The sequence below is a fragment of the Eufriesea mexicana genome, unplaced genomic scaffold, assembly GCF_001483705.2.
Source record: "Eufriesea mexicana isolate 0111107269 unplaced genomic scaffold, ASM148370v2 scaffold5767, whole genome shotgun sequence".
Lineage (NCBI taxonomy): Eukaryota > Metazoa > Arthropoda > Insecta > Hymenoptera > Apidae > Eufriesea > Eufriesea mexicana.
The window spans coordinates 242,742-258,861 of record NW_016913695.1 but is presented as its reverse complement, the minus strand read 5'-3'; the positions used below and the strand labels follow the sequence as shown (position 1 = coordinate 258,861).

General features: G+C 37.1%; 1 protein-coding gene across 1 annotated transcript in view; it reads right to left on the bottom strand.

Moving 5' to 3' along the window:
- stumps (DBB domain-containing protein stumps) overlaps positions 1–16,120 on the bottom strand; it is a 64,035-nt gene that overhangs the window by 34,462 nt on the left and 13,453 nt on the right. Inside the window, exons 2-5 of the mRNA XM_017906695.1 lie at positions 14,351–14,401; positions 9,298–9,742; positions 7,663–7,857; positions 6,689–6,960 (exon numbers count right to left, since the gene is read on the bottom strand). Coding sequence (XP_017762184.1) covers positions 6,689–6,960; positions 7,663–7,857; positions 9,298–9,742; positions 14,351–14,360 — 922 coding nt within the window. The 5' untranslated portion in view covers positions 14,361–14,401. The remainder of the gene's footprint in view (positions 1–6,688; positions 6,961–7,662; positions 7,858–9,297; positions 9,743–14,350; positions 14,402–16,120) is intronic.

The following is a 16,120-nucleotide window of genomic DNA, read 5'->3' as shown; positions in this document are numbered from 1 at the left end:
CTACGAGTTTGTTCTTCGTGTTACACAGACGGAATTTTTTCCCGTACTTCTTCGGCGTCTGCGATCTCAAATGGCGCTGGCGGAATCAACGATTCTCGAAGCCTGGCTGCGCGGATATCCACGCTTCATTTCCGGCTTTAATTGAAGACAGAAGCGGAGAAGAGTCCCCTGCGAAACCTTCTCGATTCCTGCTCTCCAGCTTCTTATTTAGGCTTCAGTAAATCTCAAACACTGCGTCAAGTGTATATTCGATATCGAATTCTAATATAAAGGATATCAGAGTTGCAGATTTAAATCGTAGGTATTAAAACCGCAATTTTATTTCCGAGGATATACAGCGAGAAGCTATGAGAAAATTCACGGGATATTATTTTTTAAAAATTAGGAAAAATTAATTTTTTAGTTCCAGGTTATTCTTCAACTTTGATTATGTGATTATATTAATTTCAATTTGAAAAATTGTCTATTGGTTAGAGGTTTAGTATTTTTATAGTGTCTCATCGATGTCTAGGAATCAAAAATTGGGTTTGTGAAAATTTAATTAGTTTATTTAGTGTTATTAAAGTGTCATCCCGATCATGGTAATACTTTTGAAATGTGAAAATATTTTTTCTAAAAGCAGACTAAATATATTAATTGGTATTAATTTTATTAATTATACTTCACTATTCTTCGTATATATTTAAAATATTTTTAAATGATTGAAATATTTAAAAATAAATATAATATATTATTAATTAAAAAATTCCTGGACTAAATTCTTCGATATTATATTTAATATCAAGATTTTTTAATCCTTCTTTTAATCTCTAAATGCTACTCAAATTCTTCGATATCGACTCTCACATTTAATCCTAGCATTAAAGCACTCAAACAATTCTCGGTTCACCTGATCTTTAATCCTTCAATACCACGCGATCCCCATTTAAAATGTTAAATAATTCTCAGTGCTGATTCCTCAAACACGATTCAAATTCCTCGATATTAATTATTTCCATATTACTTCTCAAATGTAATCCTGAGATATAGAGTTACAGGACTCAAATAATCCTCCATATATCTAATTTTCTGATATGACATGATCGCTATTTCGAGAATTTTATAATTTTTACAGCTAATTCCAAGATCCCATAACTCAAATACGACTCAAATTCGCCTATATCACTTCTCAAACATAATCCTAAGATCTAAAGTTACAGGACTCGAATAATCCTCCATATACCTAATTCTCTACTATCACATGATTGCTATTTCGAGAATTCTATAATTTTCACAGCTAATTCCAAGATCCCATCACTCAAATACGACTCAAATTCGCCTATATCACTTCTCAAACATAATCCTAAAATAAAAATTCGCCAACTAAAAAATCCTCAATATACCTCGATATAACCCAATCCTCCAACATCACGTTATCCCAACTCCCCCTAGATCCAATACCCAATCTCCGATCACGATGACCCACTCACTCTTCACACGCGTTGAAACGAACGACCACCAGTCCCACTCGGACCTCACACCTATACACATACGCACATACATGCCTACTCACTTTCAATTCGTGCAAGCTAGCCTGACCGGAAGGTCCGTGGCTAATTAATCGGCAACAAAGGGACACGTGAGACACGTGGACGACATAGGTTCCCGGAGTGCGCGGTCGGATCACGTGGAACAGGCGCGATCGATGGATCACGTATGGCCGTAAATTTTACAATCCGTCTGCCGAGTTTCGGCTGCCTCGATCGGCCACAGATCGGAAAACGCGGCTCGTTCCACGAATACTAACAGCACTGGGCTTCCGGGGACCAGGTGCCGTCTACACACGTCCGTCCACAGCTCAGGATTATCTCTGCGAGCCGATCAAAGATCACCGGATATCCTTTAGGACCGCGATTGCTAATTGGGATTCCGAGAGAATCCTGGGCTAGGCTGGGAATCGCCATTTTTCGCTTCAGTCGTTGGTGTAAATTCCGATCGCGGGTGTCCAGGCTGCTTTAGGGTAATTTACAGGCTCAATGGAGTTAGGGGTACTTCGAGATAGGAGTTTGATGAACCTTCCAGTAGTGTCATAGGCTAGGTGGGTTTTACATTGGATCGCGATTCATATTGTAGAGACCATTTGGTGATGGTATACACATTTATTTAACACGTTGCATGCCACGCCAGTTTTACAGGGATTGCCCGTGGCGCAACGATGAATTTTCTATTGTGCGATGCATATTACGTTGAAATATAATTTACAACAGATAAGGTTGTATAATCGCGTTTAATGTATTTTTCGTGGTGGGGTCATCGGTGACCACTGAGGCGCTGTAGACCATTTTTGCCATTATCAATTGTTTAAAAAGCAACTCGAAAAAATATTTCAATTCTCGATTTTAGGACGAAATTAGCGATGTATTTAGTGAAATGTTCTGATGACGAAGATTGCATTTCGTCGAGCAATTACGTACAGAGAAAATGTGGTGACGAATTTAAAAAGAAACCTGGAAGTGTGCGAAATGTAAGGCGATTTTGCAAAGTGCGCTATGAAAATAATTCAAATCAGCTAGGAAGAACGAGAGCAAAGAATTGCACTAAAAAAGTGGCGACATATTGTGCCGACTGTTTTGGTTCACCTTTTCTCTGAATAAATAAAATTATTTTAAAATTAATTTCTTCGAACCGTTATAGTAACAATGGTGCTATTTAAAAATTTATCAGTATCGATATTTACTCTAATTATGTATTTTTACTAATGGTCATGTCGCCGGTCACCGGGGGCCCCCATGGCATTTATTAGTAAATTTAATAATAAATTAACAGTGACAAAGTATGTGAGCAACGACAAAGGTACGAACTATTACAACTTATCACAACGCTCAACCTACACTTCTGCAGCAACCCTCCTATTACAACTCATAACTAGCAACAACAACTCTGGAAACTAACTTTGACAACTCTCAACTGACTTAGCACTTTACGAACCGCTACCGATTCAACAGCATAAGCTCATTCGAGGGACGCTCAGCCGCAGATTCTCCCTGGCGCCCCCCATATAAAAATTGGGAGCTTACAAAGCAACGCAACTGATGCAACTGAGCAACGTACCTCAATACTAAATAACAAATTGCTGTTCATATAATAACAAAAATAATATAACAAGATAATGACTGTTCATCGCCATGACAACCGATTAATAGGCTATATAGGTCGGTAAAGTTAGGTTAGTAACTGTCTAATCGACAATTCTGCTCTCCTCGACAACCCCCTCGCTCAGAACGTCTTTGTCCTTCTATATTCTTCTTTTCACCATACACACCCTCTACGAGTTTTCCAATGCCTTCCCCAACACGAGCAGAAGTGGTCGTGCTAAGGGTCTAACGTATGGCCAAGTGTTTTTCCGACTGACCTGGCCTTCGAACCCTCAGTGACTTTCGTAATGCAGCACATGCAGTGAAAAACTCGCGATACTACAATATTTGACTGATTAATTAGGAAATTAGGTGTTGCGTTGACTGTGTTTGACTATTGCCTGTCAATCGATGACAATGAGACAGTTTACAGGGGGTCTTTTAAAGACTGGATTAACCTAATTCGTGTTAGACCAAGGTCTGCTCGATTAAGAGGCTAGGTGGATGGTAAATACAAGTTACATTGGGGAAAATTAAATGGTGATTTCTGATTTCGAGTATGTTTGAAGATTGTTAAAGAGTATTTGAAATCTGGAGCAGGTGGAAGTTATATTTAATGGAAATGGGAGATTGGTTTGCCTGTGTGTTTGATTATTGATTGAACGTGATTGATATTTATTTGGATTAGTGCTTGTGATTGTAGAGGTAGGATGATCATGTAATAATTTATAGTAGGTTTCTTGATTAAATATATTATCTCCTTTTTGTGTAAATGTTCGTGTTATAGTGAGCTATAATTGAAGTGTATTATAAACAGAAGTTATTTTTGGAAAAATTAGGTGGTGATTTTCTTACTTGGATTTTTAATTTGGAAATTTGTTACAAAACATAATTGAAGACTGAAATAAGTTGATTTTATTTTTAATGAAGATTGGGTGGTGATTGATTTAGATTCATTTGGGGTTCTTTAACAAATATTGAAAAATCGAGTGTGATAGTTATCTTTGTTTAGTATGTTGGTAGATATACTTTGAGAATTTCGAGCATCGTTTAGGGAGCTTAGAAAATTTTCACTGGCGGTCTTAGAACGACTTGAAATAATTTGATGTTGATCTTGCTGATGAACGGGTTACTTGTTTAACCTGATTCGAAGAAGACTTCGTTTGCTTCGCTGATTATAGTTTCAAAGTTCTTGGAGAAGAGTGACATAATTTCCTTAATTTATTCCGCGAATTAACCGATGGATATTTGGAAAAACTTATTTTAATATTTCAATTGTATCAAACTTTTAACAATTGTGTGCAGATTATCCTCGTTCTTTTGCAGTATGTGACCATCTGATTACTTAGAACACTGTGATACAAACATGAGAGCAAAGTGTTTAGTGTCTTTATCCCTTTGTGACAAATTTGATCAATATCTACCAAGCCAAAAAAGTTTTCCAAAATTGTACCGATGTAATTCAGCTCTTCTGAAAACTATATTAATCATACACAATACTTCCAAACACCATATCAACCAAACACAATTGTTCCAAAAACCGTGTCAACCAAACCCAATTTTTCTAAAAGCTCTGTCAACCAAATCCAATTTTTGTAAAAGCTCTGCCAACCAAACCCAATTTTTCTAAAAGCTCTGTCAACCAAATCCAATTTTTGTAAAAGCTCTGCCAACCAAACCCAATTTTTCTAAAAGCTCTGTCAACCAAATCCAATTTTTGTAAAAGCTCTGCCAACCAAACCCAATTTTTCTAAAAGCTCTGTCAACCAAACCCAATTTTTCTAAAAGCGCTGTCAACCAAACCCAATATTTCTAAAAGCTCTGTTAACCAAACCCAATTTTTCTAAAAGCGCTGTCAACCAAACCCAATATTTCTAAAGGCATAATTAAACAAACCCAATATTTCTAAAAGCTCTGTCAACCAAACCCAATTTTTCTAAAAGCTCTGTCAACCAAACTCAATTTTTCTGAAAGCTTTGTCAACCAAACTCAATTTTTCTGAAAGCTCTGCCAACCAAACCGAATTTTTCTAAAAGTTCTGTCAACCAAACTCAATTTTTCTAAAAGCTCTGTCTATCAAACTCAACATTTTTAAAAGCTCTGGCAACCAAACCCAATTTTTCTAAAAGCTCTGCCAACCAAACTCAATTTTTCTAAAAGCTCTGTCAACCGAACCCAATTTTTCTAAAAGCTCTGTCAACCGAACCCAACATTTCTAAAAGCTCTGTCAACTAAACTCAATTTTTCTGAAAGCTCTGTCAACCAAACCGAATTTTTCTAAAAGCTCTGTCAACCGAACCCAATATTGCTAAAAGCTCTGTCAACCAAACTCAACCCTTCCAAAAATCGTATTGACCAAATCCAATTCTTTCAAAAACCATACTGTCCAATCTCAACTCTTTCAAAAACCGTATCAACCCCAATTGTTCCAGAAACCGTACCAACAACCGAAATTCGATCACGAAAATCGACTTGCCAATCGACTGAACGAAGCGTACAGAGACTCGCGGCGCGGTTCCAAGGATCGTGGCTGCCCTGAGCGTAGTAGCTTTCGGCTCGAATTCGTAACGAGGCTTTTGTACGTGATTCGAAGGGGCATGCGGGCGCGTGCAAAGCGAAATCTGTCCCGTGGGAACGGCCGTCGGGCCTCCTTCGTTCGAGTGGCGACCATAATCGCCAGGCAGCGATTGATCGACAAGGAGGAAAGAATGGAATCGCCGAATTTATCCGGCCGTGAGAATCAAACGCGGCATTCATCCATTCGCCTCGATACGTCCGCGCGATTCTAACCTCTCTTAATCGGCCAATTAAGTCTCGTTGACTCGTTCGTTAATACATCAAAGTGCTTTCAGTCAGATCGGAATAGCGACTAGATGGAGACCTTTGACTTGGAATTACGGTAACTACATGGTACGTGGCTCTCTCTCGATTCACGTTCATGTAGCCTGTACATCTTCGATCGGGATCGCTCCTTCGCTGGGTATTGTTAAAAAGTAATAGATAAATTAACTCATTTTTCTACAGCATGACCGATCGTGTCTTAACAACGCATTTCTACTACCTATCCTTACGATAATTCTATTATATAACATCCTAATACCTCTGCCACTCGCTCTGTTGGAGAATTCTAATATCCCTCTCCATGTTGCTAGACTCTTCTAGCGACATCTGGCATTTCTTTTTGCCAATTCAAATAAAGACCTAACGGTGGAAGTTGCTTATTCTGATTCTGAGACATTATCCCAATAGAACATAATCCATCCACTGTATTAAACAACACGCTCGATGATAAAATCAAAGGCAGAGATTCGTTGATCCACTTTAGAAAACGAAAGGTGTTGGTTCATCTTCCTCTACCCAATCTGGTGAATCGTTTTAACACATCGTGGAGCAAACGCTTTGCTAAGAATCGTTTCCAGAAGTCACGTGTTCTGTAAGTACTCTTGATCCTGACAGAACTGGAGATGTCTCGTTAAGGAAGCATAAAATTTCATCAGTTCATCTCATCATCTGTCCAGAATGTGTTAAAACCCTCTTCTAATCGGCGCCATCTTGTGTCGTCTTCCTCTACTCACCCCTGCTGGAAGAGCTGCGGTGTCGCCTGCGTCTGGTCCTGCTGCAAGACCTACCCTTCCGGTCTTCCACGTGGATCCCGTCTACGGTGTCCACAGGCGCTGGTGGCGCCATCGAGTCGGGTTCTACGAGAGCTGTTGGACTCTGTGGCTGCCTCCTCGAGATATTGTCTTTGCTCGACGAACCTTTGCCCAGAAAGGTGCTGATCGAGTGCCTTCTTCGACCTCCTGCAGCTGATCCTGCTGCTGGCAGGGTGGATGACAGGTTGTAGTACCTGAAACGGGAAGATGATATTGATATTGATCCAAAAATTTGGTTAATATTTATTCCAGCAACATGGACTATAGGAGGATAATAATTATACACTGATTTATCTTGTGGTTTAGTTTAGAGGTTAGGTTAAGTAATGGTACTTTGATGGAAATATTATTATTAGAGGTTAGAATTGGGAAGTTATTTTTTCTTTTGGAGTGAGTATTAGGTATGGAAGTGGAAGTTTGGATATTAATCCAAAAATTAGATAGGAATTTATTCCAGCAACATGGACTATAGGAGGATAATAATTATACACTGATTTATCTTGTGGTTTAGTTTAGAGGTTAGGTTAAGTAATGGTACTTTGATGGAAATATTATTATTAGAGGTTAGAATTGGGAAGTTATTTTTTCTTTTGGAATGAGTATTAGGTGTGGAAGTGGAAGTTTTGATATTGATCCAAAAATTAGATAGGAATTTATTTCAATAACATGGATTATATGGGGGTAATAATGATACACTGATTTATTTTGTAGTTTGGTTTAGAGGTTAGGTTAAGTAATGGTACTTGAATAGAATTATTATTATTAGAGGTTAGAATTGGAAAGTTATTTTTTCTTGTGGAATGAGTATTAAGTATGGAAGTGGAAGTTTTGAATGTGTGAAAGGGACAGTAGTTAGGGTTAATATTGGATTATTTTCAGATTATTTTGTTACTGACCTAGCATCGTCCACGCCAACGAAGACTTCACTCGAGTCATGATCATCGTCGTCGTCGTCGTCATCGTCATGATCGTGATTATCTCTGGCCAATCCACAGTACACCATATCGTTGGACAAAAGTTCACTAGCGGATTTTAATACGGCCCTGCTTCGTCCTGGGCGCCTCCTATCGTTCTCGGAGTGTGAGTGCGACCTGTGAGACACCATATACTTTGTAATATTTCGTGCATAAACGTTTATTAAATTATATCTCAGAACAAAATTGTAATTTCGCGAAAAGTTTTATATTTGAATATATATTTTGTATTATTAACAAATGTCTTCAGGAATATTTTAGTGAAACTATAATAGATCTTAATCACTGTAAGCAGAATACTGGCAATAAGCAAATATATAAGCAAACGGTACACAAATTACTAAAAGTTCCAAAATTCCCAGAATAGTATTAGAATCGTTTAAATCATTCAATAAAATTTTAATTAGTTAGTAATTCGTAATTAATTGAATTTTAGTCGATTAAAGATTAAATTGAGGAATGTAACCAATTAATGATTCAATTAACAATTCCAAACTAGCTCAGATTAAAAAATTAATCACCATAAATTACCAAGTAATTCACAATTAAACTAGCGATAAGCATAGACATTCCTGCAATTAAAGGATTTACAAAAATACTGTATAATTACCAATCTGTGACCCAAGTTAATTAAAATTGCTACAATGAGCTATTCGAACAGTACCAAAAGATTTATCATCGAATATGCATAAAAGTTATCAGACATAAGAAACAAAATTAAAATCTCACCGATTAATAATTAGTGAAAATTACCAGGAAATCCACGGTCCAAACATTCACAAAGAAGCTGCATACACACAGAGATAAAGAAATGATTCAAAAAATCCAAAGCATATAATTTAAGATACTGGAGTCAATTAAAAATTCACTAATCGACAATTCAAAAGCTTGCAAAAGATTTATGAGAACACATCACAAATATAAAACCAATCATTCCAACGACACAAAACAGTTAGCAATCTATGAGACCCAAGCTAACTAAAAATTCACCAATCAACAATTCAAAAGCTTTCAAAAGAATCATGAGAACACATGACAGAGATAAAAACCAAGATTCAGGAGACATAAAACAGTTAGGAATCTATGAAACCGAGGCTAAATTCCACTGATCATTAATTAACAAAAACCACCAAGAGATCCAGGATCCAAACATCCATGAAGTGTCCTCATACACATCAGAAAAATTCTAAATCCCAAAACAGATACCAATTTAAGATATCCAAGTTAAACAACAATTCAAAAGCTTGCAAAAGATTCATTAGAATGCATCACAAGTATAAAACCAATCATTCCAAAGACATAAAAGAGTTACCAATCTATGAGACCCAAGCTAACTAAAAATTCACCAATTAACAATTCAAAAGATTCATAAGAACCCATCACAGAAATAAAAACAAAGATTCAGAAGACGCAAAACATTTGGCAATGCATGAAATGGAAGCTAAATTCCATTGATCATTAATAAAGAAAAGCCACCAAGAGATCCAGGATCCAAACACCCACAAAGAGCCCTCACAAGGATCAGCCAAAATTCCAAACCCCAAAAGAGTTACCAACCTGTGCGGCAGATAGGGCGAGGGTGGCGCAACGTCGGAAGGCCTGGGATCTCCTTTGAGGAACTGCTGTGTCCTCTCGTTATCCGCGTTAGCGCTGACAGACCTGAACAGATTCCTGAAACTCCTTCTCTGATTGACCGAGCCGGCCCCGTTTCCGCAATGACCGGTGCCATTCCTCGGCAACATCGGCACGCGTTCTTCCGTGGGCGTCGAGGCGCCCGACGCGCTGCTCCTGTTGCTCTCCTGGGGCATCAGGGTGCTGTTCGTGGACGTCGAGAGCACGCTGGCCGAGGAGGTCGAGCCCATCTTACACGGACGGCGTCGGAACAGCGCCGTCAGACCCGTGGGACCCTTGGACGGCGGCGAGAGGCTGACGCTCGTTGTCGACGCAGGCGTCGCCGACGACGACGCCGTCCCGCTCGACAACGAGAAATACGAAGGATTGTCTGTGAACATGCGGACCCAAGCTCATAGAGTCTGCACTCTGACAACTGTCACTCTGCGAGGACGCTTTCTGTCACTGATCTAGATCCCTTTCAACTGGCTCATCTCACGACTTCCAATTATTGCTTCGCAGAATTGTGTTTATGAAACGAAACGAGGAACTTTTCGTCTTAGAAAACTCGCAGACTGAGAATTCAGGTGGATTATATCAGTTTGACGATTGGCAGGGTCTAGGCAGAGACATTTTGCACGTTCACGATGGTCCAGGTACTCTCAATTTTTATTAAGCGATATCACTATGATCTTTTAATTATGATCGATCTTCCGACCTTGAAGAGAACGATGAGTACGCTTTTCGTGGATCACGGGGGTCCAAAGGATCCGAATAATGCACTTGTCCGACGTTCAGACAGGCAACCTGTCCACCGAGCAGGCGTGTCTTTTAGTACTAGAAGAAGATTCCAACTTGGACACTTCGGGTAATCACCAAAGGAGAAATGTCATTGACTGATGTCTACGTTATCACAAGGTTCGCGAGGTTCCACGTGATTTTTCTTCGCGGAAACTGTGAGGAAGACCGATGGTGTAGTACACGTGGGAGGAAGGGAGCAATGATTCGCGACTAGACGAACACGAGGTCCACCTGAGACTGTTCGGTTCCAGAGAGATACACCATGCCTATAGGACGCCATGAACGATTCGAATGGTACTTGAAAGTGGGGGGATGGACCGGACGTGGTATTGTCCCCCACCCTGTAAACCAGAAGCGAAGAACGAGGCAGCCGTACGCGGCACCGGAAGTCCGCCGCGGCGTCGTTCACGATCCAAGCGTTATTACTCTCCGAAGATGAATCGACCTCGCACTGCGACGGAAGAAAGAAGAGCAAGAGGGGGATGAGAGGGGGAGGAAGAGTCACGAGGTAAGTCTGGTTTCAAGTTTAAAAATATTTCTCGGGGGGGATTTTTCACCTTGATTTGAATTTTGAGGTCGATGGAATTTTTTTGGTCATTTGGGACTATGTTGACAGGGTTTTGGGTGATAGAAATTTTTGTAGGTTAATAACGATTTATGGTTTCTTTGGGAAGAGCTTTCAATTTTGATTTTAACCTTCTGGGGATATCAAAATTCCTTTTTTCAATCTGTAGTTCTTATTTCTTTTTTCTTTTTGTTAATTTGGAACTATATTGGCAAGATTTTGGATCAAAGAAATTTTTGTAGGTTCATCATGTCTCATGGTTTTCCTGGGAAGAACTTTCAATTTTGATTTAAACCTTCTGAGGATATCACAATTCTTTTTTTTAATTTGTACTTGTTAATTTTCTTTTCTCTGTTAAATTGGGACTATGTTGGAATGTTTTTGGGTCATAGAAATTTTTGTGGGTTGATAACGTCTCATGATTTTCTTGGGAAGAGCTTTCAATTTTGGTTTAAACCTTCCGAGGATATAGAATTCCATTTTAAATTTGTAGTCGTTAATTTTTTTTTTCTTTTCTTTTTGTCGATTTGGGACTATATTGGCAAGATTTTGTGTCAGAAATTTTTGTGGATCGATAACGTCTTATGGTTTCCTTGGGAAGAGCTATCAATTTGGATTTAAACCTTCTGATGATATCAGGATCCTTTTTCTCAATTTGTAGTTTGAAAATTTGTTTAGTTTGAAAATTTCGTATGGCGATTTTCTATTTTGAACAGTTTCTGAAATTTAATTCGAGCTTCGTAAAAATAGCGCAATATTTTATCAAAATTTCTAGTCATTGGACAATGGAATAACATAAATATTTAAAAAGTCTAAAAATATGTTTGAGAAATATATTAAAATTAAAATTCGGATTTCCAAAGACACCCAATTTTTCTTTTCCCTTATAATTTTAAACTATCTAAAATTCAAAATTTTCTTTGCAACACCGCGGATATTAATTTACCAATTCCGAGATGATCGTAATCATTTCCTTTAAATGAAATTTATACCGGAATATCGCCGACGTTAAAACCATAGAATCCCATAGAGATTATTGTGGCCCCTGAAATTATTCCGTGCTTGTTTTCCTTCGTGTTTCCCGCGCTGCTAAATCCTCTCGTTTTTCCGGTGCGAGCTCCTGAAATGTTTTATTTCAAGTCCGAGGGTTTTAATTATTTTATCTTGCTCGTTATACGCACGCGCGAGGCCCCTTATCACTCGAGTCGCTCCTTCTCGCGGAAACACGATGGAAATGTTTTGCGAAATAACGAGATAATAGCATTACACGTTCTTGGCGAATTTTAGCGAGCTACAATTAACCCAGTTAAAAGTTTCGAATCCCTTCAAACGAACTTCCACGCAATTAGCGAACTTTCAGCTTCGTTCCCGATTTTTCTTGACCCCCTCGCGCCATTTTGTTTCCTCCACGAACGCTAGGCTTGCTTCCAATTAAACGGCCCGATGACAAACGATTAAAGATAACGAGGTATCTCGATACTCTGTGATCGATATTCCCCACGAGAGGTGTACACGAAAGCGAAAGTAAGGAAAGGAAAGGAAACAGAAAATCGTAGAAGATTCCTCGAATTTGCATGATCGATAGAGATTACGTGAGCAGAGTACGTGAAGCGAAACGAGAACGATTTTCAAATACGTTTGTCGCCTACGAATTCGAGTCTCGATTCTCTGCTCGCTGATCGAGATCCCCCAGCAGATTCCGCCCCTGTTCGTGCACTTTTCGAACGTGTTCGAAAAACTAAAAAGCTTCCCGAAATTCTGCTCCCGCGAAAGCTCCGACATTTTGTTCCTATCTCCACCCCATCTAAATCCACGGTTCACCATTTTTCGATAAACGGGAATCCAAATAACCGCGATAAAGCGGAAATAATCCAAAATTTTAAGGAAATATCGATACTCGGTTTACAAAATCGAGTATTTTTGTTCCTATCTCCACCCCATCTAAATCCACGGTCCACCATTTTTCGATAAACGGGAATCCAAATAACCGAGATAAAGCAGAAATAATCCAAAATTTTTAAGAAATATCGATACTCGGTTTACAAAATCGAGTATTTTTGTCCCTATCTCCACCCCATCTAAATCCAAGGTTCACCATTTTTCGATAAACGGGAATCTAAATAATCGAGATAAAGCAGAAATAATCCAAAATTTTTAAGAAATATCGATACTCGGTTTACAAAATTCTGCACGCATCGGGTCGAAGAAATAATTCAAAATTTTGTAAAATATTGAAACGACATTCAGACCAGAAAACGTGATATACATCGAGGCGAAAAAATAATTCGAAATCTAAAAGCAGACCGAATCGACACACATTGTCTATAAAAAAGTAATCACGATATGCACCGGGTCGAAAAAATAATCTAAAATTCCAAAATTAAAAAATAAGGAACCGATACTCACTGTCAGTAAAAAAAAAAATTCGACACGCATCGAAACGAAAAAATAATTCAAAATCTAAAAAAGGAAAAACTGAATCGATACTCACAAAGCAAAAAATTGGGCCCTCCGTCGGAACGAAAAAAAAAATAATTTAAAATGAAGAAATATGAATGGAAAAATTCGATAAACAGGACTAAACATACAGACGAAATTCCTCGAAAAGGAAAAAAGAAAAAAAAAAATGGTTTCCAATACTACATATGAGCCGTTCACTGCACAAATTGATTAACTGCATAAAACAAAAAGTGGAGAAATGCAATGAAGTCATGTATATTGCTTTTCAAAATTCCCTTTATAATTTAAATCGAAATAAATATCGTAGAATGCATAAATACAAATGTAACTTTCGTCTAACTGTGTATAAAATTTGTAAGAAAAAATAGGCAAAAGATAATCGTTAGTAATGTCACCATTTTTATGTTACTAGAAGAGTCAATCGATTTGGCAAACGAAAAAATTAATAAATTAAAATTTTGCTAAATTTTACTTAAATTCCGATAAGACGGCGCTGAAAAATTCGCCGTTATCATTCATGGCTTGCTAGTGCATTTGAGTTGCATTATTACAACGATTTGCATTAGAGTACGGAGTCAATCAAAGTGCCCCCTGAAATAAATTATTTATTATTCAGTGGCCAAAAAATGTTTGTCGTTTAATGATGTTAATCCTAATTAACAGAGAAAGTCATTATAAATATAAAAAATTACGACTACACCAATTGCTTTGACACTTGAATTTAAGATTTCTCAAAAAGTGGAGTTAATCGATTTGTGCAGTGAACGGCTCATATATAAAGTCTCTGAACGAAGCCGGAGGAACGAATAGAGAAGCGGGAGGATCGGGCGGCAAGGCAGAGATCTGGAGGACGATCGGCGTGGCTATAAATACAGATGGAATTAGAAATTCTCGGTGGTGATCAGAAATAACGTTCCCGGCTTTCAGGTAAGTCGATTTCAGCGGAGGATCGAGGATTCGTCGGCAAGGACATTGGCTCACGCGAGGAGGAACGGCACGAAAGGCGGAGGCGGGAAGAGGAAAGAAGAGATGCGCGTGGTGAGGGCGGAATACGCGGTAGCCGGGCCCGCGATACGTGGGCCCGCGTGATTATGCGTGAAACGCGTGACTCGCGTGCGAAAGCGTCCCCGAGATACGTGAGCGCGGATTGGTCCAAGAACGGCCGATGCTTACCGACTGCCATGCTGACCCCTTGCCACGAGCACCAGCCGCTGCTCCGCTCTTCTGCAACAGGAACACGCATTCCAATTATTAAAATGAATTAAAATCTATCGAGAAAAGAGGTAGAAATGACAAAGAAATTTCTTTCTCTTTCAAAGTATTCTCTGATAGGGTCAATGATTGTTACTGGCGATCGTTTGGTTCCTGTCATTCATGTTTTTGTCGTTCCAATGTTATGTATTATGCATATTATGTGTATGTAGTATATGGGTATTATATGTATATTATATTTGTATAATATGTGTATTGCATATGTATTATAATACGTAAATTGTATGTAAATTATATTTATATAATATGTAAACTGTATGTAAATTATATTTGTATAATATGTAAATTGTATGTATATTACATTTATATAATATGTAAATTTTATGTAAATTATATTTATATTACATTTATATAATATGTAAATTGTATGCAAATTATATTTATATTACATTTATATAATATGTACATTGCATGTGTATTACATTTATATAGTATGTAAATTTTATGTAAATTATATTTATATTACATTTATATAATATGTATATTGTATGTATATTACATTTATATAATATGTAAATTGTATGTAAATTATATTTATATTACATTTATATAATGTGTATATTGCATGTAAATTACATTTATATAATATGTAAATTGTATATACATTATATACGTAGATATTTCTTGTAATTAAAAGTGAGTATACAAATAAAAATCACTATACATACAGGAGTGACTATAGATATAAAAATGATTAGGGATATAAAAGTAATTGTGTTTATAAATTGTTATTGTTTAGTTGTGGTATAATATAGTAATTGCAATATAATATAGTAATATAGTAATTATATGGCACGGTAATTGTAACAGGAATTGAATAGCGCAATATATTAATTTATATATTAATATATTATATTTATATAATACGTAAATTGTATGTATATTGTATACGTAGATATTTCTTGTAATTAAAAGTGAGTATACAAATAAAAATCACTATACATACAGGAGTGACTATAGATATAAAAATGATTAGGGATATAAAAGTAATTGTATTTATAAATTGTTATTGTTTAGTTGTGGCATAATATAGTAATTGCAATATAATATAGTAATATAGAAATATAAACAGTACAATAGTAATTTTATGGTGCAGTAGTTGTAGTAGGAATTGAATCGTACATTATATTAATTGCAGTAGAAGTTGTATAGAATAGTAACCGTATTGGTACAAATATAGGAGTAATTATAGTTATAAGTTGGTTACAGACTAATCAAAGACTACATCAAAGATAGGTGTATACATGTGTACATGTTCTCGAAGCATTTCTGCATAAATGCCTCATTCTGAGAAATAATAGAGCGTCGAGCGATCTTGTAATTTTTAATTAAGTGTCTAGCAGAAGTCGATAATTAAAACAGGGTATTAATTTATTATGAATAAAATTAGAGCCAAGTGTTCTTCGCGATGAGTCAGCTATGAGTCGGAAATGCTTCTTTTCGAGAAAAAAAATTTCTCATTTCCGATTTACAGACGTTGCTTCGTTAAAATATTGGATAAATCGATAATAAATTGATCAAAATTGATCAATTTTATTCTTGGCTAACTCGATTACGAAACGAAGGGCCAATTTTGATACGTTTTTCGAAGTAAGGACGAAATTTATCATTGATCTATCGATCTTATGGTATTTTCTACGTTTCCATACATTTTATAAAAATTTTAATCTT